We start from the raw sequence: 24,237 nt of genomic DNA on the forward strand, positions 1-24,237 counted from the left end.
TGGCAGGGAGATTTGCTGAGCTGCTCGGGAGGATTTAAACTAGTAAGGAGGGGGGTGGGGGTGGGACCCAGAGAGATAGTGAGGAAAGAGATCAATCTAAGACTGGTACAGTTGGGAAAAGGAACAAGTTAGTCAGGGCAGGAAGGGACAAAGCAGAGAACAAGGTAGGACTGATAAATTAAACTGCATTAATTTCAATGCAAGAGGCCTAACAGGGAAGACAGATGAACTCAGGACATGGATAGGAACATGGGACTGGGATATCATTGCAATTACAGAAACATGGCTCAGGGATGGACAGGACTGGCAGCTTAATGTTCCAGGGTATAGAGGCTATAGTAAGAATCGAAAGAGGAGCTAGAGAGGAGGGGATGTTTTTGATTAAGGACAACATTATGACTGTACTGAGTGAGGATATTCCTGGGAATATGTCCAAGGAAGTTATTTGGGTGGAACTGAAAAATAAGAAAGGGATAATCACCTTGTTGGGATTATATTATAGACCCCCTAATAGTCACCAGGAAATTGAGAAACAATTGTAAGGAAATCTCAGTTATCTGTAAGAATAATAGGGTGGTTATGGTAGGGGATTTTAACTTTCCAAACGTAGACTGGAACTGCCATAGTGTTAAGGGTTTAGATGGAGAGGAATTTGTTAAGTGTATACAAGAAAATTTTCTGATTCAGTATGTGGATGTACCTACTAGAGAAGGTGCAAAACTTGACCTCCTCTTGGGAAATAAGGCAGGGCAGGTGACTGAGATGTCAGTGGGGGAGCACTTTGGGGCCAGCGACCATAATTCTATTAGATTTAAAATAGATATGGAAAAGGATAGACTGGATCTAAAAGTTAAAGTTCTAAATTGGAGGAATTTTGATGGTGTTAGGAAAGAACTTTCAACAGTTGATTGGGGGCAGATGTTCACAGGTAAAGGGACGGCTAGAAAATGGGAAGCCTTCAGAAATGAAATAATGAGAATCCTGAGAAATATATTCCTGTTAGGGTGAAAGGGAAAGGCTGGTAGATGTAGGAAATGCTGGATAACTAAAGAAATTAAGGGTTTGGTTGAGAAAAAGAAGGAAGCTTATGTCAGGTATAGACAGGATAGATCGAGTGATTCTAGTATAAAGGCAGTAGGAGTATACTTAAGAGGGAAATCAGGAGGGCAAAAAGGGGATATGAGATAGCTTTGGCAAATCAGGTATAGGAGAATCCAAAGCGTTTTTACAAATACATTAAGGACAACAGGATAAGCAGGGTGCAAATAGGGTCCCTTAAAGATTAGAGCTGAAAATGTGTTGCTGGAAAAGCGCAGCAGGTCAGGCAGCATCCAGGGAACAGGAGAATCGACGTTTTGGGCATAAGCCCTTCTTCAGGAATGAGGAAAGTTTGTCCAGCAGGCTAAGATAAAAGGTAGGGAGGAGGGACTTGGGGGCGGAGAGGTCGGGAAGAAGATTGCAGGTTAGGAAGGCGGTGCTGAATTCGATGGATTAGACTGAGACAAGGTGGGGGGAGGGGAAATGAGGAAACTGGTGAAATCCGAGTTCATCCCTTGTGGTTGGAGGGTTCCTAGGCGGAAGATGAGGCGCTCTTCCTCCAACCGTCGTTTTGTTGTGGTCTGGCGATGGAGGAGTCCAAAGACCTGCATATCCTTGGTGGAGTGGGAGGGGGAATTGAAATGTTGAGCCACAGGGTGGTTGGGTTGGTTGGTCCGGGTGTCCCAGAGGTGTTCTCTGAAACGCTCCGCAAGTAGCCGGCCTGTCCCCCCAATATAGAGGAGTCCACCCCAGTCTGACCTATCACCCTCACCTTGACCTCTTTCCACCTATCACATTTCTGACGCCCCTCCCCCAAGTCCCTCCTCCCTACCTTTTATCTTAGCCTGCTGGACAAACTTTCCTCATTCCTGAAGAAGGGCTTATGCCCGAAACATCGATTCTCCTGTTCCCTGGATGCTGCCTGACCTGCTGCGCTTTTCCAGCAACACATTTTCAGCTCTGATCTCCAGCATCTGCAGACCTCACTTTCTCCCTTAAAGATTAGCAAGGCAGCCTATGCTTGGAGCCGCAGGAGATGGGAGAGATACAAAATGAATATTTTGCATGAGTGTTTACTGTGGAGAAGGCTATGGAAGACAGAAAAAATGGGGAAATAAATACTGACTTCTTGAAAAATGTCCATATTACAGAAAGGGAGGTGTTGGACATCTTAAAACACATAAAAGTGGATAAATCCCCAGGACCTGATCAGGTGTACCCGAGAACTCTATGGGAAGCAGAGAAATGACTGCTGGGTCCCTTGCTAAGATATCTGTATCATTGATAGTCACAGGTGAGGTCCTGGAAGACTGGAGGTTGGCTAATGTGGTGACACAGTTTAAGAAGGGTGGTAAGGACAAGCCAGGGAACTATAGACCGGTGAGCTTGACGTCAGTAGTAGGCAAGTTGTTGGAGGGAATCCTGAGGGACAGGATTTACATGTATTTGGAGAGGCAAGAACTGATTAGGGATAGTCAACATGGTGTGTGTGGGAAATCATATCTCATGAACTTAACTGAGTTTTTTTGAAGAAGTAATGAATAGGATTGATGAGGGCAGAGCAGTGAATGTGATCAAAATGGACTTCAATAAGGCGCTCGACAAGTTTCCCCATGAGAGACTAGTTAGCAAGCTTAGATCTCATGGAATACAGGGAGAACTACCCATTTGGATACAGAACTAGCTCAAGAGTAGAGGGTGATGGTTGAGCGTTGCTTTTCAGACTGGAGGCCTGTGCCACAAGGATAGATGCTGGGTCCACTATTTTTCATCATTTACATAAATGATTTGGATGTGAACATAAGAGGTACAGTTAGTAAGTTTTGAGATGACACCATTGGAGGTGTAGTGGATAGCGAAGAAGGTTACCTTAGAGTACAATGGGATCTTGACCAGTTGGGCCAATGGGCCGAGGAGTGGCAGATGGAGTTTAATTTAGATAAATGTGAGGTGCTGCATTTTGGAAAGGCAAATGAGGGCAAAATTAATACACTTAAAGTCCTGGGCAATGCTACTGAACAAAGAGACCTTCGAGTGCAGGTTCATATCTCCTTGAAAGTGGAGTCTCAGGTAGATAGGATAGTGAAGAAGGTGTTTGGTATGTTTTCCTTTATTGGTCAGAGTATTGAGTACAGGAGTTGGGAGGTCATCTTGCGGCTGTACAGGACATTAGGCCACTTTTGGAACACTGTGTACAATCTGGTCTCCTTCCTATTGGAAAGATGTTGTGAAACTTGAAAGGGTTCAGAAAAGATGTATAAAGATATTGCCAGGATTGGAGGGTTTGAGCTATAGGGAGAGGCTGATTACTGTTTCCCTGGATACTGAGGGGTGGAGGCTGAGGGGTGACCTTACAGAAGTTCATAAAACCATGAGGAGCGTGGGTAGGGTAAATAGTCAAAGTATTTTCCCTGGGATGGGGAGTGCAGAACTGGAGGACATAGATTTAGGGTCAGAGGGGAAAAATTTAAAAGGGGTCTGAGGGGCAACGTTTTCACGCAGAGCATGGTGTGTGTATGGAATGAGCTGCCAGAGGAAGTGGTGGAGCCTGGTACAATGACAACATTTAAAAGGCATCTGGATGGGTATATGAATAGGAAGGGTTTAGAGGAATATGGGCCGGGTGCTGGCAAATAGTACTAGATTTATTTCGGATATCTGGTTGGTGTGGATGAGTTGGGCTGAAGGGCCTGCTTCTGTGCTGTACATCTCTGTGACTAATTCCAAAAGCTGTATTAAGGTATATTTCCAGCCTGTGATTCATACCCTGCTCCCTTCTGGCTGTCAGCAAAAATGGGCTCAATAAAACCATAGAACGGTCATTCAGTCCATTTCGTCTACTCTGCCATTAAATGAGATCATGTCTGAACTGATAATTCTCAACTCCACTTTCCTGCCTTTTCCCATAAAACCTAGATTTTGTTACTGATTAAAAATCTGTCTCTCTTAGCCTTTAATATACTTAATGACCCAGCCTCAGCAGCTCTCTGCAGTAAAGAATTCCACAGATTCACTACCGTCTGAGAGGAGAAGGTCCTCCTTATCTTTATCTTAACTTGGCAATCCCTTACTTTGGAATCATGCGCTCTGGTCCAAGGGAAACATAGAAACTGGCAGCAGGCCTGGACTATACAGCCATTTAATACACTCATGGCTGATCTCATCTTGACCTCAACTCCATTTTCCTGCCCGTTTTCCATAATCTAGTACTTATTTAAAATCTGTCTATCCCCTCCTGAAATGTTTTCAGTGTCCCAGTGTCTACCATACCACAGATTCATGACTTTCTATCATATCTGTTTTAAATCTTCCATCTGTTGTGGTTCTGCTCGCCGAGCTGGGAATTTGTGTTGCAGATGTTTCGTCCCCTGTCTAGGTGACATCCTCAGTGCTTGGGAGCATCCTGTGAAGCGCTTCTGTGATGTTTCCTCCAGCATTTATAGTGGTTTGTCTCTGCCACTTCCAGTTGTCAGTTCCAGCTGTCCGTTGCATGGTCGGTATATTGGGTGCAAGTCTATGTGCTTATTGATTGAACCTATGGATGAGTGCCATGCCTCTAGGAATTCCCTGGCTGTTCTCTGTTTGGCTTGTCCTATAATAGTAGTGTTGTCATGTTGCTTGTCATCTGTGTGTGTGGCTACTAAGGATAGCTGGTCATGTCGTTTCGTGGGTAGTTGGTGTTCATGGATGCGGATTGTTAGCTGTCTTCCTGTTTGTCCTATGTAGTGTTTTGTGCAGTCCTTGCATGGGATTTTATACACTACATTGGTTTTGCTCATGCTGGGTATCGGGCCCTTTGTCCTGGTGAGTTGTTGTTTGAGAGTGGCTGTTGGTTTGTGTGCTGTTATGAGTCCTAGTGGTCGCAGTAGTCTGGTTGTCGGTTCAGATACACAGCATGAACAAAATCCCATGCATAGACTGCACAAAACACTACATAACGATCCGCATCCATGAACACCAACTAGCCACGAAACGACATGACCAGCTATCCTTAGTAGCCACACACGCAGATGACAAGCAACATGAATTCTACTGGGACAACACTACTATTATAGGACAAGGAGACTCGACGTTTGAGTCGAGAAGGGCTCATGCCCGAAACGTCAATTCTCCTGCTCCTTGGATGCTGCCTGACCTGCTGCGCTTTTCCAGCAACACATTTTCAGCTCTGATCTCCAGCATCTGCAGTCCTCACTTTCTCCTTTTATAGGACAAGCCAAACAGAACAGCCAGGGAATTCCTCGAGGCATGGCACTGATCCAATCAATAAACACATCGACCTGGACCCAATATACCGGCCACCGCAACGGACAGCTGGAACTGACAACCGGAAGCGGCAGAGACAAATCACTATAAATGCTGGAGGAAAGATCACAGAAGCGCTTCACAGGAGGCTCACAAACACTGAGGATGTCACCTAGTCTGCAAATGTCTCCTTTGATGCTGCCTGACCTGCTGCGCTTTTCCAGCAACACATTTTTAAGCATCCTCTCAGGGTTCAATATTCACTTGAGTTACTTTCTTCCAATTTATCCACTTGAATCAGAGTCCTGGCGAATCACATAACTAAAGCTATAAATAGGGCTTTATACTAAATAGTGGGGGGTTGGAGTAGGTTCGGTTACATGGAGCTGTAAGCAGCAGGTAGGAGTGCAGGTTAGTGATGACTGAATGTTACACAAAAATGAAACGAAGGGACAGGTGTGTGAACCAAGAAATCGGTACAAGAAATTGTACAAGAATACAGAAAATTGATAACAGGTTAAACTTTATTTTTATTCCATTCTGAAACAAAACATTTATGAGCTAACAGTGCAAATAGTGACCAATAGGTATGATTTGTGTACACTTCAGGCTAAGACAAAACTTTGATCAAGAAGGAAATCAGGATTTACAGGGCAAGGGTAGGAAAGTGGACATGAGGAACATCAGACCAGCCATGATCCCATTGAATGGTGGAGCAGGCTCATGAAGACAAACCTGTTTTGTTCAAATTTTGTTTTTTGTCCATGTTTGATCCAAGGCTGTAATGAGGTCTGGAGCTGAGTGGCCCTGGGCATCACTGAGCTGTTGCTGAGAAGATGCTGCTTGACAGCACTGTTGATGATACCTTCCATTACTTTACTGATGATCGAGAGTAGCCTAAGAGGGTGGTAATTAGTCAGGTTGGATTTGTCCTGCTTTTTTGTGTGGAGGACTTACCTGGGCAATTTTCCACATTGTTGGGTAGAAGCCAGTACTGCAACTGTAAATGGAACAGCTTGTCTCGGGGAGTGGCAACTTCTGGAGCAGAAGTCATCAGTACTATTGCAGGAATGTTGTCAGGGTCCACAGCCTTTGCAGTATCCAGTGTCTCCAACAGTTTTTGACATTATAAGGAGTGAATCAAATCAGGTGAAAACTGTAGCTGTGATGCTGGGGACCACTGGAGGAGGACAAGATGGATCATCCACTCGGTATTTCTGTCTGAAGGTTACTGTGAAAGCGTCAGCATTATCTTTTGACTGATGTGTTGGGCTCTTCCATCATTAAGGATGGAGATATTTGTGGAGCCTCCTCCAGTGAGTTGTTTAATTGTCCACCACCATTCATGATTGGATGTGGCAGGACTTAGATCTGATCTGCTCTTTGTGGGATCGCTTAGCTCTATCACTTGCTGCTTATGCTGCTTGGTGGCTTCACCAGGTTGATACCCCATCATCAGGTATGCTTGTTCTGCTCCTGGCAAGCCCTCCTATACTCTTCATTGAACCAGGGTTGATCCCCTAGCTTGATGGTAATGGGTGAGTGGGTGTTTCTGCTATTGTCATTTCCAATGCCTAGGTCCATCCAGTTTAATTTCTTTTGATACTTCATAGAGATTGATACAACTATAGTGCTTGCTAGGCACTTTCAGAGTTTAGACTCAAAGCATGTTGTTGTTGGTCTGGTGTCACTTGTAGGACAGACTAGGTAACGATGGAAGATTTCCTCCCTGAAACACATTAGTGAACCAGATTGGGATGTAGGCATCACTGAAGAGCCATTTATCACCCATCCCTAAATGCCCACAGGGCAGTTAAAAGTCAACCATATTGCTGTGGGTCTGGAGTCACCTAAAGGCCAGAACAGTAAGTCAGCGGATTTCCTTCCCTGTAGGGCATTAGTGAACCAGATGGGTTTCCATGATCATCAGTGGATCTTTAATTTTAGGTATTTTATTGAATTCAAATTTCACCATCTGTCCATATCCCCAGAACATTAATTGAGTTTCTGAATTAATAGTGCCATTGGACCATCCTTCCCCCTATATAAAATAGATTTCATTCATTTTTATATCTTTTGAAATGCTAAATGGATGAAAATTTGTGAATACCTGCCTTATACTCAAGATATCTTGGAACCATGTTGTTTGAAAAATAAAAATCGGGGATTGAGAGTATTCTGAATCCAGCAGAATGGCCAATATATTATACCAGTCTCTAACTATGTGACTGGTAAAACTGATTGTACTGTTAGTGGAGAAAAAACCTAATCATTTTGATAGATAATTAGTTTGTTATATATACATATGCGTTCATATTTTTGAAAATAAATTCAAATACTAACTTTTAACCCGAACAATACATTTCTTTTTGGATAGACATTAATATGTAATGAGTAGACATTGCTATCTGCAGGAATAAACAAAGATATAACATCCTGACTCTGGGAGCATAAGGCAGAAAATAAATGGAGGCCTGGGTTTGAGGCCTGTCACTTACTTGACAGAGATGACTGGATTTGGGAAGCAGCAGTGGGCCTGAGCAGAATCAGGGTGTCAGGTAGAAAGAGGGATCTTGCAGTCAGAATTCAAGAAGCTTGAAGAGAAATTAACAAGCAGGAACACAAATGTAGGAGCAGTTTGCTTTTATTTACTCACTCTCTTCCATAATTTGCTCACATGCAGAAACAATTTCCACACATCTAATTTATCAAATCACTTTGTAATTTTAAAAGATTCATCAGTTTTCCTCTTGCCCTTTTCTTCTCCAGAAGTAAGTCCCAGTCTGCTCAAATTATTTCAGTCACTGACATATTGCCAAGATGTTTACTTATATTTTACACCAAATTGCAAACAGACACATCAACACCCAGCAGCTATGGTTAACATTCAACAAATGACCAAAAGTAAAACAGTTGCAGCTACTGAATATGGGAACATGCATTAAGGGAGATTGGTGGAAAATGCAGCACAATGGAAGATTTCTGATTGTTTAGAACCAATCAGGAGCAGTGGGAAAGTGTTGCATCTTGATAGGACTACATCAATGTTCACAAAGGATGGTTAACTAATGCTGTGATAAAGACTTTAGGGGTGAAGAAATGGGGAAGGGGGCACTGGAATAAAGCTTTAGGAAGGAGGTGTACAGAAGGTTGGAGGGGAGAACAGCAATAGAATAAGGTAGAAGGGATCAGCCAAAGGCAGAGGAGATCAAAATTGGGCAGCATGTATGTGTAGACATGGGGAGTACAGTAACTAAAGATGCATCTTGTCACATGGGATTACAAACAGGGACCTAACTTAAACAGAAATCCCCTAACTATAATATATGCTGAAACGATATGGAAAGTAAAAGAGGGGGTTTGACAGTTTCAAACAAAGGTACAGTTGCTGTGCGAAAAATGACAATGCATCTGAGGGGTCAAAGATAGGAGACATTGCTTTGAATTAGGAGACAATAGATGAGCTCTTACATTGCTGGTGTATACTACAGACCTACCAAAAGTGGGAAGTTAATCACAGAACTGCTCATCGCCTCTGCACCAGCTCCCTATAACTATGGAAAACCTTTTTGATTGAACCTGCCTCTCCCACAGTCTCAGCACCCATTCTAATTCCTACCCACTCACTGTGTGAACAACTTGTTGCTTCACTTCCTTTGCCAATTACCTTTCAATCTCGTGCCTTTTGTTCCTGATTGATTCACAACTGGAAGCAGGTTCTTTATATTTACCCTATTCAGGTCTCTCCAACATATTGTCCCTCCCCCTTCACCAAGAAAAACTGTTTTAATGTTTCCAATACATCTTTGTAACTGATGTTCCTCAGTCCGAGAATGATGGTCATGGATCTTTCTATGTCCTTTCTAACATGCTTACCAAAGTGTGGCACCTAGAAATGGACTGGAGAGGATTAGGTCACAGAAAGATGTAAAAACTTTACAGTAATGATATTCAGGGCTCCAATTATCAGAAGCTAGATTGAGAAAGTGAGCAGAGTTCATTAGTACTGATTTGGCAGTTCAGTTTAATAGTTTCCCAGGGTTAGAGTAGGTTCTTTAATTTTCTAACCTCTCCTGGCTACGTTATACCAGAATCTTCCAAATTCTCCAACTTTGATGGGTTTTTTTGGTGAAATCCATATTCAGGGGAACTGCACATTGGAATTCTCAGTTTCCCAGCCAGTTTTGTTCGGATTTTAGCTAGGTCGGGTTTTCTGCATGGTCCCTGTGTATAACTCCAGTCTATAAAGCAAAAATGACTATGGTCATTGGAATCTCTGAGCCACAGAGATTAAAGTGAAACAGGAAAAAAAGGCAAACTTACAATAAACATCAAAGAAGCAGGGTGAAAATGGAAAAGGAAATGACAGTCAAAGCGGATGAAGAGAATAGGTCAACAAATAACACTAAAGATAATTTAAAACTGTTTTATAAACATATAAATGTTTAGCTATAGGAAGCTTAGGGAAAGGCTGAACAGGCTGGGGCTGTTTTCCTTGGAGCGTCGGAGGCTGAGGGGTGACCTTATAGAGGTTTATAAAATCATTAGGGGCATGGATAGGATAAATAGACAAAGTCTTTTCCCTGGGGTCGGGGAGTCCAGAACGAGAGGGCAGAGGTTTAGGGTGAGAGGGGAAAGATATAAAAGAGACCTAAGAGGCAACTTTTCATGTAGAGGGTGGTGCGTGTATGGCATGAGCTGCCAGAGGAAGTGGTGGAGGTGAGTACAATGACAACATTTAAAAAGGCATCTGGATGGGTATAAGAATAGGAAGGGTTTAGAGGATATGGGCTAAGTGCTGGCAAATGGGACTAGATTAGATTAGGATATCTGGTCGGCATGGACGAGATGGACCGAAGGGTCCATTTCCGTGCTAAACATCTCTATGACTCTAAATAGTGGAAAGGATAATCAAAGGATGTGTCTAGTTAATTAGGGATGAAAAGGAAATAGTCTTGTGTGAAGAGTTAAATGATATAATATTTTCATTCACTAAAGAAGGGAATAGGTATTTGACAGAATTAAGTATTGCTGAGAAAGGCACTTTTGGTAAAAGCTTTTCATGTTGCAATCAGGACAATTCAGAAAGAAATACCAAAAAAGGGGAAAACAAACCTACTGTGTGAGAAGAGAGTGCTGATTGATTGGTTAGTAGACATTGATTGGTAAATGCATTGCATGGAGAATTCACTAATTAATAAGTGACAGTTAACTGCCAAGCTTTGTTTACATTTTAAACCAGGAAGGTTTTCTCTGATTGGTTTCTTTTTTGAGCAATGCTTTAACCAGTCATGTATTTTGTTGAGTATAAACAGGTGCAGTACATGGATGTGTTCTTTCTGTCTGTAAAGAACAGGGTCCTGTGTATTGATAGATATAGCTTCCAACATGTGTAGGTATGTCACACTGCCAACCTAACTGACAACCGATGTGCCTTTGATCAAATATGTCTTTTTGAGCAATATTACAGAAGGGGATACTACCAAGGTAACAATACAAACCATCTGGTCTGGATGGAATGCATTCTTGGTTTTCTAAGGGATGTACAAGTGGAAACTGTGGAGGTTGTTGGCACAATTTACAATCTGCCTTTAAAGTGTGAATTCCGGCTCAGTTAACAGCACTTTAAAGGTTCAACTTCCACTTCAAGATTTGAGCACAAAAAGCAAAGCTGTCAGCTCAGTGTAGTACTGAAGGTGTGCTGTACTGTGTGGAGGTCAGCCTTTTGGGTAGGATACCAAACTGAGGCTCAGCTTGCTATCTCGGCTGCATTAATAAGATCTCATTACACTATTTGGAAAAAAACCGAGGGGGAGTCTCCAAGGTGTCATGGTCAATAATTTTCTGTCAAAAATCACAAAAAGATTCAATGGTTGTATTTACCCAGTCAATATCACACTGCTGTTTGCAGGATCTTGCTGTGAGCAAATTGGTTGGTGTATGTCTCACATTACACCTGTGACTGCACTTCATTTAAGAAGTACTTAACTGGTTGGAACAAGCAATGTCCAGTGGTGAGGAAAGGTACTATATAAACGTAATTTTTTTTTGCTGAGTGGTGTTCTGTTCATGTACAGATGTATAACATACCCTGAAAATGTAGATTCTGGAATGGAGTAAACATTTTTAGTTATGTGGAAAACCAGGAGAAACTGGGGCTGCTGTCCTTAAAGCAGAGAAGGTTAAGGGAAGACTTGTTACAAAACAGTGAGGTAAATAAATCTCGATCATCAAGACCCACAGTCTAAGAGCACTGGCAATGAACCAGAGACAAGATGAGAAACAAATATGTTTTATGCAGCAAGTTAGGATCTGAAATGAATTCTTCAAGAGGGTAATAGAAGTGGATTCAACAACAACGATAACTTTGATAACTATTTGAAGGGAGGTGGGGGGAGGACAGGGGAGTGGCACCAACTGGATTGCTGTTTCAGAGCCAGCACAAACACATGGGCTGAATGGCCTCCTTCACTGCTGTATTATTCCCGATTGGCTGTTTTTATAAATGTAAGTTTCCAATGCTCACAATCGGATTTGGAAATTTCATCAGGTAGATATACTTTTGGCAAGAAGTAGGCAGTTGCTTAAGGTCCTATATGGAGAGTTGTTGAAAAAAAAAATCAATATCAAATTTACAGAACTGAAAATTACATTATCCATTCATAATTGAAAGAATACCACATCCAGTCTACGTCATCACCAAACACAATCTAGTTTTGATGATAGATCATTGCATTATTCACCATTCATGGCAATACAACGTTCATAAGCTCCATCCTCCATCGATGATAAATTCTTTTCCAGTCACATAGGCCGACTGCAAAGACAAATAAACAAAATTGTCTTATAATTTGGAACTGACATTCACCACCAGTCTTTAATCTGAGGGCAACCTGAATGCTGGACTTGCTTCTGACTCTATGTGACACTAAGATATTATCCAGTCCTAAGAATAATTCTGTTTACATTGCTTTTATCAAGAGATCTCTAGCATGGGGTCCAAATACCAATCGAACTCTCAAAGCTTAGGCCAATCGGTCCTTTCCATTGATCTGTTTGAATGTGTGGGTTAAGATTTTTGATAGGGCTCTTCCTAGTCCCTCATTGATTGGTAAATCCTAAAGATACAGTCGTACTGACAACTCCTGGTTGTGTGCAAATGTCCGTGTGCTTTTGTCCTGGATTTCACAAAGTTTAAATGATTGCTGAATTCTGCTCTGAAGTTAATCATCTTAAACTAGAAATCTCTGGGTGGGATTTTCCACCAGGATAGCACCCAGAGATCTTGGGTCTTCCAGCCTAAGATTTTCTGAACTTTGGAATATGGAATTTTTCACATTTATTCCAAAGGGACATTGCAGCCACCATACTCATTCCAGAATCTACATTTTCAGGGTATGTTATACATCTGTACATGAACAGAACAGCTTTTAAGTCACTGGTTTACTACATACTTCATCAGATGCCAGATATACACAAAGGTGAGCCACCTCCTCAGCAGTGGCCATTCGACCGGTCTTCTGCCTTCCCAGGAAATCTTTCAAAGCCTGAGTAGGAGGAAATAGCCAGTGTTAAACATACAACATTACATAAAAACCATAAAGAAATCTTGCTATCACAGTCTTGCTAAAGTCTCTAGATAGATTTTCGTAACATAGGAACAGATTTAGTGGCAATGAATATTCAAAGCTGATCAACAGTAAGAACCATGATCAGACTTTAATATAGATTTAAAAACTTACTATAGGGCAAGAAAACATTGCCACAGAGATAGCTGAAGATATGACTCATCTTTAAAGTGAAAATTGGATAAATCAAACATTGGAAGATATAGGACTATGGTAAGAAGATCAGACAGTGTCCTAGTCTTCTCCAGTGGTCCCAACATTACAGAAACCTGTCTTCAGCCAATGTGATTCACTCCACGTGGCATCAAGAAATGGTTGGAGGCACTGGATACTACAAAGCCTGGCAATGACTTATGCTCCAGAACTTGCCACTCCCCTTGCCAAGCTGTTCCACTACTGTTACAACACTGGCATCTACCTGACAATGTGGTTCAGCTATGTCTGTACACAAATTCAATCCAACCAATTACTGCCCCATCAGTCTACTCTCAATTGCCAGTGAAGTGATGCAAAGTGTCATCAACAGTGCTATCAAGCAGCACCTGCTCAGCAATTAACTGCTCATTACTCCCCTGTAAGCACTGAGCCTGGTACTGAACTTGAGGTCTTGGTTATATGGTGATAATTCTGGATCAAAACTTCCAAGGCCAGGCTAATGCTCTAGGTACATGGATTCAAATCCCATTACAGCAGCTGGTGAATTTAAAATCAATTCATAAATCTGAAATTAAGATCTTGTTCAGTGTGACCATGAAAACCCACCTAGTTTATGAATGTCCATATACTTCCTGTCTCCTCAGCCAATGAATTAGGAGCTGAGGTAGGGCATTAGGCCTGTCTGTGTGGTCCACCATTCAATAAAATCATGGCTGATATGTTTGTGTTTCTACTTAAACCCAATAACTTTGATTGCTATGCCTAATAAGAATATATCCATCTTTATCTTTCAGTTATTCAAGGTCCCCACACTTCCACACCTTCTGAGGCAGAGAGTTCTGAAGTCACACATCCTTTGAGAGAAGAAGTTTCTCCTCATCACTGTCCTACACGGGCGACACCTAATTTTAAAGGTTTTTGTTGGGGTTGGAGGGAGTTCTGAAGAATGGTCACTGGATGCGAAATGTTGATACTGTTTCTCTCTTTACACGGACCTACTGAGTTTTTCCACCAATTTCTCTTGTTTATTAGTGATGAAATAAACCTCCCCTGAGCCCCCTCCAATGTATTTACATAATTCTTTAGATAAAGAGATCAAAAACTGCACACAGTATTCGCGATGTGGTGCCACCAATGCCCTATGTAACTAAAACATAATATCTTTACTTTTGTGTTCAGTTGATCATGTAATAAAGTATAGCATCCATTAACCTTCTCGATTACATTCTGTTTCAAAACATCTAAATCTTCTGCACTTTGAAATTCTGCAGTTGTTCTTTAAGTAAATATTTGCTTTCTCACTTTTCCTAATAAAGTGAACATCATCACGTTTTCCTCACCCACTCACTCAACCTATCTGTATGAAGTTCTCAACTTCCTTTTGTCTTCTTTACAATATACTTTCCAACCCACTGACATATTAGCTGTGAATTTTGTCACCATGCTTTCACTCCCCTCATTTAAGAAACGGATTTAAATTGTAGAAACCTGAGGCCCAGCCCAAACACCCTACTAAATGATAGTGGGGAATTCAGTGATGGTAACACCATTGAATGTCAAGGGGTGGTGATCAGATTGTCTCCTATTGGAGATAGCCATAGCCTGGCATTGGTGTGGCACAAATGTCACTTGCCATTTGTCAGCCCAAGCCTGGATATTGTCCAGAACTTATTGCATTTGAACATGGACTGCTTCAGAATCTGAGGAGTCGCGAATGGCGCTGAACATTGTGGAATCGTTGGTGAACATCCGCATTTCTAACCTTATGATGGAGGGAAGGCTGTTGTTGAAGCAGCTGAAGATGGTTGGGCCTAGCACACTATCCTGAGGGACTCCTGCAGAGATGTCTTCAAGTTGAGATGACTGACCTCCAACAACCACAACCAGATTCCTATGCACCAGATATGACTCCAAACATCACAGTGTTTGTCCCTGATTCTCATTGACTCTAGTTTTGCCAGGGCTCCTTGATGCCACACTCGGTCAAATGCAGCCTTGATGTCAAGGGCTGTCCCTCTCCCCCTCCCTCTGGAATTCAGCTCTTTTGTCTATGTTTGACCCAAGGCTGTAATGAGGTCTGGGCGTCGCTGAGCAGGTACTGCTTGATAGCACTGTTGATGACATCGTCCATCACTTTATTGATGATCAAAAGTGGACTAATAGAGTAATTGGCCGGATTGGATTTGTCCTGCTTTTTATATTCAGGACATACCCAGGCAATTTCCATATTGTCAGGTAGATCCCAGTGTTGATCTGATCCCTATCACCAACCTGCCTGAATTTTTAACAAAAAAAGAAAGAACAAAGAGAATTTACAGCCCAGGAACAGGCCCTTGGGCCCTCCAAGCCTGAGCCGATCCAAATGTACTATCTAAACCTGTCGGTCAATTCCTAAGCATCTGTATCCCTCTGCTCCCCACCTACTCATGCATCTGTCCAGACGCATCTTAAATGAATCTCCCGTGCCTGCTTCTACCACCTCTGCTGGCAATGCGTTCCAAATGCCCACCACCCTCTGTGTGAAGTACTTGCCGCATGTATCCCCCTTAAATGTTCCACCTCTCACCTTGAAAACGTGACCTCTCGTTATTGAATCCTTCACCCTGAGAAAAAGCTTGTCTCTATCCACCCTGTCTATACCCTTCATGATTTTGTAAACCTCAATCAGGTCCCCCCTCAATCTTCTTTTATCTAATGAAAATAAACCTACCGTACTCATCCTCTCTTCATAGCTACCACCTTCCATACCAGGCAACATCCTTGTAAACCTTCTCTGCACCCTCTCCATAGCGTCCACATCCTTTTGGTAGTGTGGCGCCCAGAACTGTACACAGTATTCTTTTTTTATAGATAATTTAATTGAAAATTTAACATATTTTTACAAGTTGACAAAAATTAAAAAAAAATCCCAAGTATAAACATTGATACACAATTAAATCTTAAATAAATAATAACCAAAATTTAACAAAAGAAAAATACCGAGAAAAAAAACAAAACTCAACTAATTACTAATCTAATCTACAACTAACCAGAGTGTATAATTAAGTCTCTTTCATTATTCAAATAAAAGAAAGAAAAAAAAAATGACGTATAACACAGAAATTGGGTAGTGAGATACATGCTCGAAATGTATTAACATCGTAACAAAACCCGTATTCGTGCGGGATTCCTCCCCCAAGGGGCCCCGGACCAGCCAGATTCGCCATCTCATTTAAATAAAAGCCCTTGTTAGGATGGCCGAAATATCTGTATTTATGTTATTCAAGAAGGGCTGCCATATTTTATGGAATAATTCGGTCTTTTGGTGCACCATATTTGTAAGGAAGTCAAGGGGAATACAGTCCATGATTAGTCTGTGCCAATTCGAAAGTCCAGGGCGGCCTTCAGCCACCCAGTTTACCAAAGTATTTTTCCTTGCACAGAAAGAGAGAATAGAAAATAATCTCTTCCCGTGTATATCCAGGGAGGGTAAGTTTGAAAAGCCCAAAAGGAGCGATACAGGGTCCACTCTAATTTCCGTTCCTAAGATTTCTGTCAGAGCACTTACTACTTTAGTCCAATATCTATGGATCTTATGACAGGCCCATAGGCAATGTACAAGAGTGTCCACCTCTATTTTACATTTGGGACACATTGAGATGCTCCTGCCTTAAATTTTGCCAATCGATCCGGTGCTATATGGGCCCTGTGAAGTATCTTCAACTGAATGGCCTGGGTTCTGTTGCAGATGGTGATTCTTCTGGCGTTTTCCCAAATGTCATTCCACGCTTCTATAGAGATTTCCAGTCCCAAATACTGATCCCATGTCTTAAGCAGATTGTCCATATCTCCCGATACTTCATCATGTAGTAAATGATAAATAGTACTGACGGAAGATACCCCCATTGGCCATAGCACTCTACATTCTCTGTCTGATTTATAAAGACTATCTAGTAACGTAGTCTTCTTCTGTTTGTAATCTCGAATTTGGAAGTATCGAAAGAGGTCTCCATTAGGTAATCCGAATTTCTGACGCAGCTGTTCAAAAGACATCAGGACCCCTTCTTTAAACAGATCCCCTAAACAGGAGATATCCCTGGATCTCCAGAGTTTGAAAGTGGCATCTGTAAACCCCAGTTGAAATCCCCATGCTCCCACTATCGGAGCATAGGGGGATGTTTTATGTGAGTTGCCCCCATTTTGCCACATTATATTCCAAGCTTTAATTGTGTTTAGTATTATTGGATTTTTACAGTGATCCGTGATGATTTTCCTCTTGTCTGAAAATAAAAGGTTAATAAGTGGGCATTTTACTTCAGAAGCCTCGATGTCCAGCCAGATTGATTGCAGGTCAGACAAGACCCAATCAGCTATGTAACTTAATAGGGAACTTAACTGATAATTCCTAAAATCTGGGAAATCCAATCCTCCCCTTGCCTGTGGAAGCTGTAGCTTCTTCAGCTTAATGAGGGGCCATCTATGATTCCAGATAAAGGAACCCAGCCAGCCATATAATTTACGTAGTGCCAGCCTCGGCAGCATTACCGGAAGCATTCTCATAGGGTATAGAAGACGGGGCAGGACATTCATTTTAATTAGTGCTATTGTACCTAGCCAGGAAATTGGAAGGTCTCCCCATCGCTGGAGGTCCTGCCTTATCCTTTCCAGTAAATGCACTAAGTTAGCCTTGTATAACTGACCAAATACTGGGGTAATAAAAATGCCTAAATATAAGAAACCCTCCAGGGACCACCGAAAGGGAAAGTGGGATCCGTCCACAAAGTGGGGTATCATAGCAAGGCCACCCATTGGCATAGCCTCCGATTTTGAGAAATTAATTTTATAGCCTGAGAATGCATTAAATGTCTTAATAACTTTGGATTGAGCGAGGCACAGATATCAGGGGATTACTGAGGAATAGGAGAACATCATCTGCATAAAGGGTAATTTTATGTTTACCTGTACCAATCCTCGGGGCCGTTATATTAGGATCAGCCCATATAGCTTCTGCTAGTGGCCCAGTTATTAGCGAAAATAGCAATGGTGAGAGAGGACATCCCTGACGGCAGCCCCTATCCACACTGAAGCTATCCGAGCCTAATCCATTGGTGTACACAGTATTCTAAATGTGGCCGAACCAACGTCCTATACAATTTTAACATGACCTGCCAGCTCTTATACTCAATAGCCCGTCCAATGAAGGCAAGCATACTATATGCCTTCTTGACCACTCTATCCACCTATGCAGCAACCTTCAGGGTACAATGGACCTGCACTCTGCCCATCAACTTTTCCCAAGGCTCTTCCGTTCATTGTATAATTCGCTGTAGAATTAGTCTTGCCTAAATGCATCACCTCACATTTGTCTGGATTGAAATCCATCTGCCACTTTTCCGCCCAACTCTCCAGTCTATATTCTCCTGTATTCTCTGACAGACCCTTATGTTTTCTGCTACTCCACCAATCTTTGTGTCATCTGCAAACTTGCTGATCATACCAACAGTGTCCTCTTCCAGATCATTTATGTATATTACAAACAAGTGACCCCAATACTGACCCCTGTGGAACACCACTGGTCACCTTTCTCCATTTTGAGAAACTCCCTTCAACTACTACTCTCTGTCTCCTGTTGCTCAACCAGTTCTTTATCCACCGAGCTAGAACACCCTGCACACCATGTGACTTCACTTTCTCCATTAGTCTACCATGGGGAACCTTATCAAATGCCTTACTAAAGTCCATGTATATGACATCAACAGCCCTTCCTTCATCTAACAACTTGGTCACTTCCTTGAAGAATTCTATTAAGTTGGTAAGGCACGATCTCCCCCGCACAAAACCTTTCTTATGTCTTCTATCACACGTCTTTATTAGTAAGCCAATGTTCACCATTTATTCTCTCACACTACTTCTGCAATCTTAATCTGTCAAAGGCTAAACCACCATTTAAAGCATCATGAATTGAAAATAGAGCTATCAAATTAGAGGTCACTAAAGGTGGAGGTGCGGTATAGTGGGAATAGTTCCTGTACATCTACCTGTTGAGGATTTGGCCTGGCTTGGATTCTGTCTCTCAGGGATGGCGTGTCCACAGTACCTTGGAAATAAAACAACATAAAATGTTGTGCAAAATCACCATGTGCTTGTAACATTTAATTTTGTAATAAGAAATACCTTGTATAAGTGCTGAAAATGAAGCCTGTATTGACAGCTGGTAAACAGCATACCACTTAATAGAACTGCATAATTTACAAAGGGACAGGCCAGCAAGCCAACTGCCCTCCATTAGTCTTTATGTTCCACAGGAACCCTCCTCCCCTCAGCACCATACACACCTCATCTCATCCCATCCCATCAATATCTCTTTCTTCTCCTTTCTCCATTATACATTTGCGCATTTGCCTTTCAGAAATTAAATATATTACAATTATGGTACTGATTTACATTTCCTGTCACTTTTAAAAATTATTTAAAAAGATTTGTCAAGCATGAGCAATAAAAGCACATGTTTTATAATCTGGGCTGACTACTCTTTAGTATATTTTCAGTTCCTAAATTTTTCAATCTTTAAATAACAATTCCATTATCATTTCTATCTCTTATTAAGTTAACTGTAGTTCCTGGGGCTTGTTCTTTTTTTAAATGGATCTTGGAATCACTCTATTCCACGAGTGAGTGTGTGGGGTGGAATCAACACAGCAAAGGCAATTTCAGCCACTTATCTCTGCACTTTCAAACACTTCCTTAAATCCTACTCCTTTCATCAAACTGAAGTTGCCTTCCTTTATTCTCACCCTGGCTCCTGCCAGGTCCTTCTCCGCCCTTATGAAACACTGTGTATTTTTCAACATGACAGATGCTTGAAAACATAGAAAATGTTGTGTAGGGAGGCAACCTGCATAGCTCCTTAAATCTAAAAAAATAATTTGGTTACTGTTAAGTTGCTTTCATGTATTCAAAGACATAAGGATTGATCGGTAACACAGGGTGACCTTGTATCCGTGGAATTGTTTTCCACGGTTTCACTTACTTGTGGTTTACCATGGCTGGAACATATAAAAGGGAACGTTCTGGAACCAGCGACCAGGAGGCTGCTGGGAAGGTACGTTTCCCATTTAAATCAATGGGTTCGCTCCCATCTGTAGTGTTGGCCTTCCGCAGTGAGTCCTGGAACATAACCCCCCACGGGTACAGGGGATTACTGTGTTGTACAAATGTGAGGGATAGGAATGTTATAATTATATCATGTGATATATGAAGGCAGGCAAGCTTTTACAACCAGGAGACATTTGACAGAATGCTAAAAAAAAGCTTCATGATTACCTGGGCATACACAGTTGCAAACGATACCTTGTTCAATGAAATCTGCAGCAACAGACTTGGTCAATCCAATTACAGCTGCCTTGGATGAGCTGTATGCACATCTGTTTACAACACCTGGACAGAATACACAAAGAGGTTTAACAAAATTTTTCTCTCAAAAAATCCACGTGACATTTTGTAGAGTTTAACCAATGGACATTAACTTTTGTCTATTCCTGGGACATGGCTAGGGACCAGTGATCACAATGTGATCAAGTTTTATATTCAGTTTGAGGGAGAGAAGTGGGATTGAACCTCTATTTTAAAATTTAATTAAGGTCAATAATGAGGACATGAAAGAGACCTGACTAAAGTGGATTGTCAAACTAGGTTAAAGGGTAAATTAATAGAGATATAGTGGCAGACAATAAAGGGGCAATTACAGGGTACACAGACCAACTGTGGTTAACTAAAATAGTAAAGGTCATATAATTGTGATAGTTGGCTAGTCAGAAAATTGGTTCGAATGTAAAAAATAAAGCAAAGAATGAGTTTTTAAAAATCAGTAAGAAGGGTACAAGAGAAAACGAGACAGAAATTTAAAAATAGTTGGTAAGTGTTTCATGAAGTATTTAAAAAAGAACTTTTAACAATGTGAGCCTCCAGTCTGGGATACAGACAGACTCTAACCTCACATCTTTAATTCTTTGTCTGAGCTAGGATGTCACTTTTTTATAAAACCTTAGGTTATCTCGGGACTGTGACTCGAAAGGATTTCTGGGATTTACATATTAATCAATCGAAACCTGCACCCTCATTCAAAGTGATTAAAGACTTGTTTGTTCAGTACACCACAGCGGTGTATGACAATTTTATCTTTTACTTAAAATTCTGTGTCCTATGATCCTGCCCCACTAGCTATCTGACAAAGGAATAGTGTACTGCCAAATAACCCTGTTGGACTATAACCTGGTGTCATGTGATTTTTGTCCACCCCAGTCTAACATCAGCACTTCCACATCATATATTGAAAAACATAACCTGCATAGGCAGATTCACCAAAGTACGTCTATATTGAAAAATCCCTCAACCAATGCTGGACATTCCAAAATAAACAAACAGATATTGTTGGAGAAACTCAGCAGGTCTGGCAGCATTTACGGAGAAAGAAACAAACTTAACATTTCAACTTGAAGCAACTCTGTTTTCTCTCTGTAAATGCTGTCAGACCTGCTGTATTTCTTCAGCAATTTCTTTTTTGGTTTGTTTCAGATACCCAGGATCTTTATGAATATTCCAATATGTCATGGGGGGGGGTCTGAATTAAACATGAGAGATCTAAGGTGGAGAAACATCAGAGGACAATTGTATGGCTTCTAAAGGCTGACAGAACAAGTCAGAATTACAGAAGTGGAGAGTTTTGGAGGATTGTAGATTACAGGGATAGGGAATGGGAGGAGGCATTAAGATATTTAAACACAGGAATTAGAATGTTAACTCTAAGTCAGTGGTTCCCAAACCTTCTCCCCGCTGTGACCTCAGTTTGAGGCTTAAAACCGGTTATGATTCTTCAGTGAGAGAGCAATGGGGAAGGAGAAGGAGGGGAAAGATGGGGTTCCCCCCAATCACTACTGCCTTGGAGCCTGTGATATCAGATATCACCCCAGTTAAGGCTGTCGCCCCACTTTGGGATCTCTGCCCGACGGAACTAGGACCCAGTGTAGGTCAGCAATTGCAGTGAGACGGGTGACCTGGACTTGGTTGTAATCAGCTGAGGGGCAACAAAAAACTGAATTATTAATTGTTACAGTATTGCATGACAAAAAGCATCCAAATCAAAAGGTGAACATTAAAGTGATGCATTTGGAAAAAAAATCTTGAAGACAGAACTTCTCCAAAAGGCAGCCTGTTCTGCATTCTGACCAGGTTTTGTCAACATGAGAGACCTAGTGATCGTGCTAAATCATTTACCTTTGATACTGGATGCCACTGAGCTCATGTTGATGATATGGCCAGATTTCTGAGTAAGCATCTGCATTTAAATAGAAAATCAATGACAGAAACACATTAATATGCTGATTCAAATAATAATTGGAACAGAGAGGGCCAGCAATTTGTTTTATTTACTCATGGGATAGGAGTATCACTGTCTGGACCAGCGTTTGTTGTCCTGTCCCTAGTTGCCCCTTGAGAAGATGAGGGTGAGCTGCCTTCTTGAACCGCTGCAGTCCATGTGCTGTAGGTAGACCCACAATGCCCTTAGGGAGGGAATTCTAGGATTCTGACCCAGTGACACTGAAGGAACAGTGAGATATTTCCAAGCCAGGATGATTAGCGACTTGGGCTGGAAATGTGTTGCTGGAAAAGCGCAGCAGGTCAGTCAGCATCCAGGGAACAGGAGAATCGACGTTTCGGGCATAAGCCCTTCTTCAGGAATGAGGAAAGTGTGTCCAGCAGGCTAAGATAAAAGGTAGGGAGGAGGGACTTGGGGGAGGGGCGTCGGAAATGTGATAGGTGGAAAGAGGTCAAGGTGAGGGTGATAGGTCAGACTGGGGTGGGGGCGGAGAGGTCGGGAAGAAGATCTCAGGTTAGGAAGGCGGTGCTGAATTTGATGGATTTGACTGAGACAGGGTGGGGGGAGGGGAAATGAGGAAACTGGTGAAATCCGAGTTCATCCCTTGTGGTTGGAGGGTTCCTAGCCGGAAGATGAGGCGCTCTTCCTCCAACCGTCGTTTTGTTGTGGTCTGACGATGGAGGAGTCCAAAGACCTGCATATCCTTGGTGGAGTGGGAGGGGGAATTGAAATGGTGAGCTACAGGGTGGTTGGGTTAGGGGTTGGTCCGGGTGTCCCAGAGGTGTTCTCTTAAACGCTCCGCAAGTAGCCGGCCTGTCTCCCCAATATAGAGGAGGCCACATCGGGTGCAGAGGATGCAATAGATGATATGTGTGGAGGTACAGGTGAATCTGTGGCGGATATGGAAGTTTCCTTTGGGGCCTTGGAGGGAGGTGAGGGGGGAGGTGTGGGCGCAAGTCTTGCACCTCCTGCGGTTGCAGGGGAAGGTGCCGGGAGTGGAGGTTGGGTTGGTGGGGGGTGTGGATCTGACGAGGGAGTCACGGAGGGAGTGGTCTTTACGGAACGCTGATAGGGGAAGGGAGGGAAATATATCCTTGGTGGTGGGGTCCGTTTGGAGGTAGCGGAAATGACGGCGGATGATGCGCTGTACATGGAGATTGGTGGGGTGGTAGGTGAGGACCAGTGGGGTTCTGTCCTGGTGGCGGTTGGAGGGGCGGGGTTCAAGGGCGGAGGAGCGGGAAGTGGAAGAGATGCGGTGGAGGGCATCGTCGACCACGTCGGGGGGGGAAATTGCGGTCCTTGAAGAAGGAGGCCATCTGGGTTGTGCGTAATTCCCCCTCCCACTCCACCAAGGATATGCAGGTCTTTGGACTCCTCCATCGTCAGACCACAACAAAACGACGGTTGGAGGAAGAACGCCTCATCTTCCGGCTAGGAACCCTCCAACCACAAGGGATGAACTCGGATTTCACCAGTTTCCTCATTTCCCCTCCCCCCACCCTGTCTCAGTCAAATCCATCAAATTCAGCACCGCCTTCCTAACCTGAGATCTTCTTCCCGACCTCTCCGCCCCCACCCCAGTCTGACCTATCACCCTCACCTTGACCTCTTTCCACCTATCACATTTCTGATGCCCCTCCCCCAAGTCCCTCCTCCCTACCTTTTATCTTAGCCTGCTGGACACACTTTCCTCATTCCTGAAGAAGGGCTTATGCCCGAAGCGTCGATTCTCCTGTTCCCTGGATGCTGCCTGACCTGCTGCGCTTTTCCAGCAACACATTTCCAGCTCTAATCTCCAGCATCTGCAGACCTCAC

The 24,237-nt window shown here is 42.5% G+C and overlaps 1 protein-coding gene across 3 annotated transcripts in view; it reads right to left on the reverse strand.

Moving 5' to 3' along the window:
• Positions 1–7,911: 7,911 nt before the first annotated feature.
• The window catches only part of bdh2 (3-hydroxybutyrate dehydrogenase 2), a 156,612-nt gene continuing 140,286 nt past the window's right edge, over positions 7,912–24,237 (reverse strand). For 2 of the 3 annotated variants that reach the window (XM_087979846.1, XM_087979847.1), the window contains 5 exons: positions 22,320–22,380; positions 20,370–20,483; positions 19,085–19,143; positions 12,738–12,830; positions 7,912–12,100 (listed from right to left, as the gene is read on the reverse strand). In XM_087979846.1, the coding sequence (XP_087835972.1) occupies positions 12,047–12,100; positions 12,738–12,830; positions 19,085–19,143; positions 20,370–20,483; positions 22,320–22,380 (381 nt within the window). In that variant the 3' untranslated portion in view covers positions 7,912–12,046. The remainder of the gene's footprint in view (positions 12,101–12,737; positions 12,831–19,084; positions 19,144–20,369; positions 20,484–22,319; positions 22,381–24,237) is intronic. The other variant, XM_087979848.1, reaches the window with a different exon arrangement.

This window comes from Chiloscyllium plagiosum, unplaced genomic scaffold, assembly GCF_037043375.1.
Source record: "Chiloscyllium plagiosum isolate Xiang-an unplaced genomic scaffold, Cpla_swu_hap1 HiC_scaffold_36, whole genome shotgun sequence".
NCBI lineage: Eukaryota > Metazoa > Chordata > Chondrichthyes > Orectolobiformes > Hemiscylliidae > Chiloscyllium > Chiloscyllium plagiosum.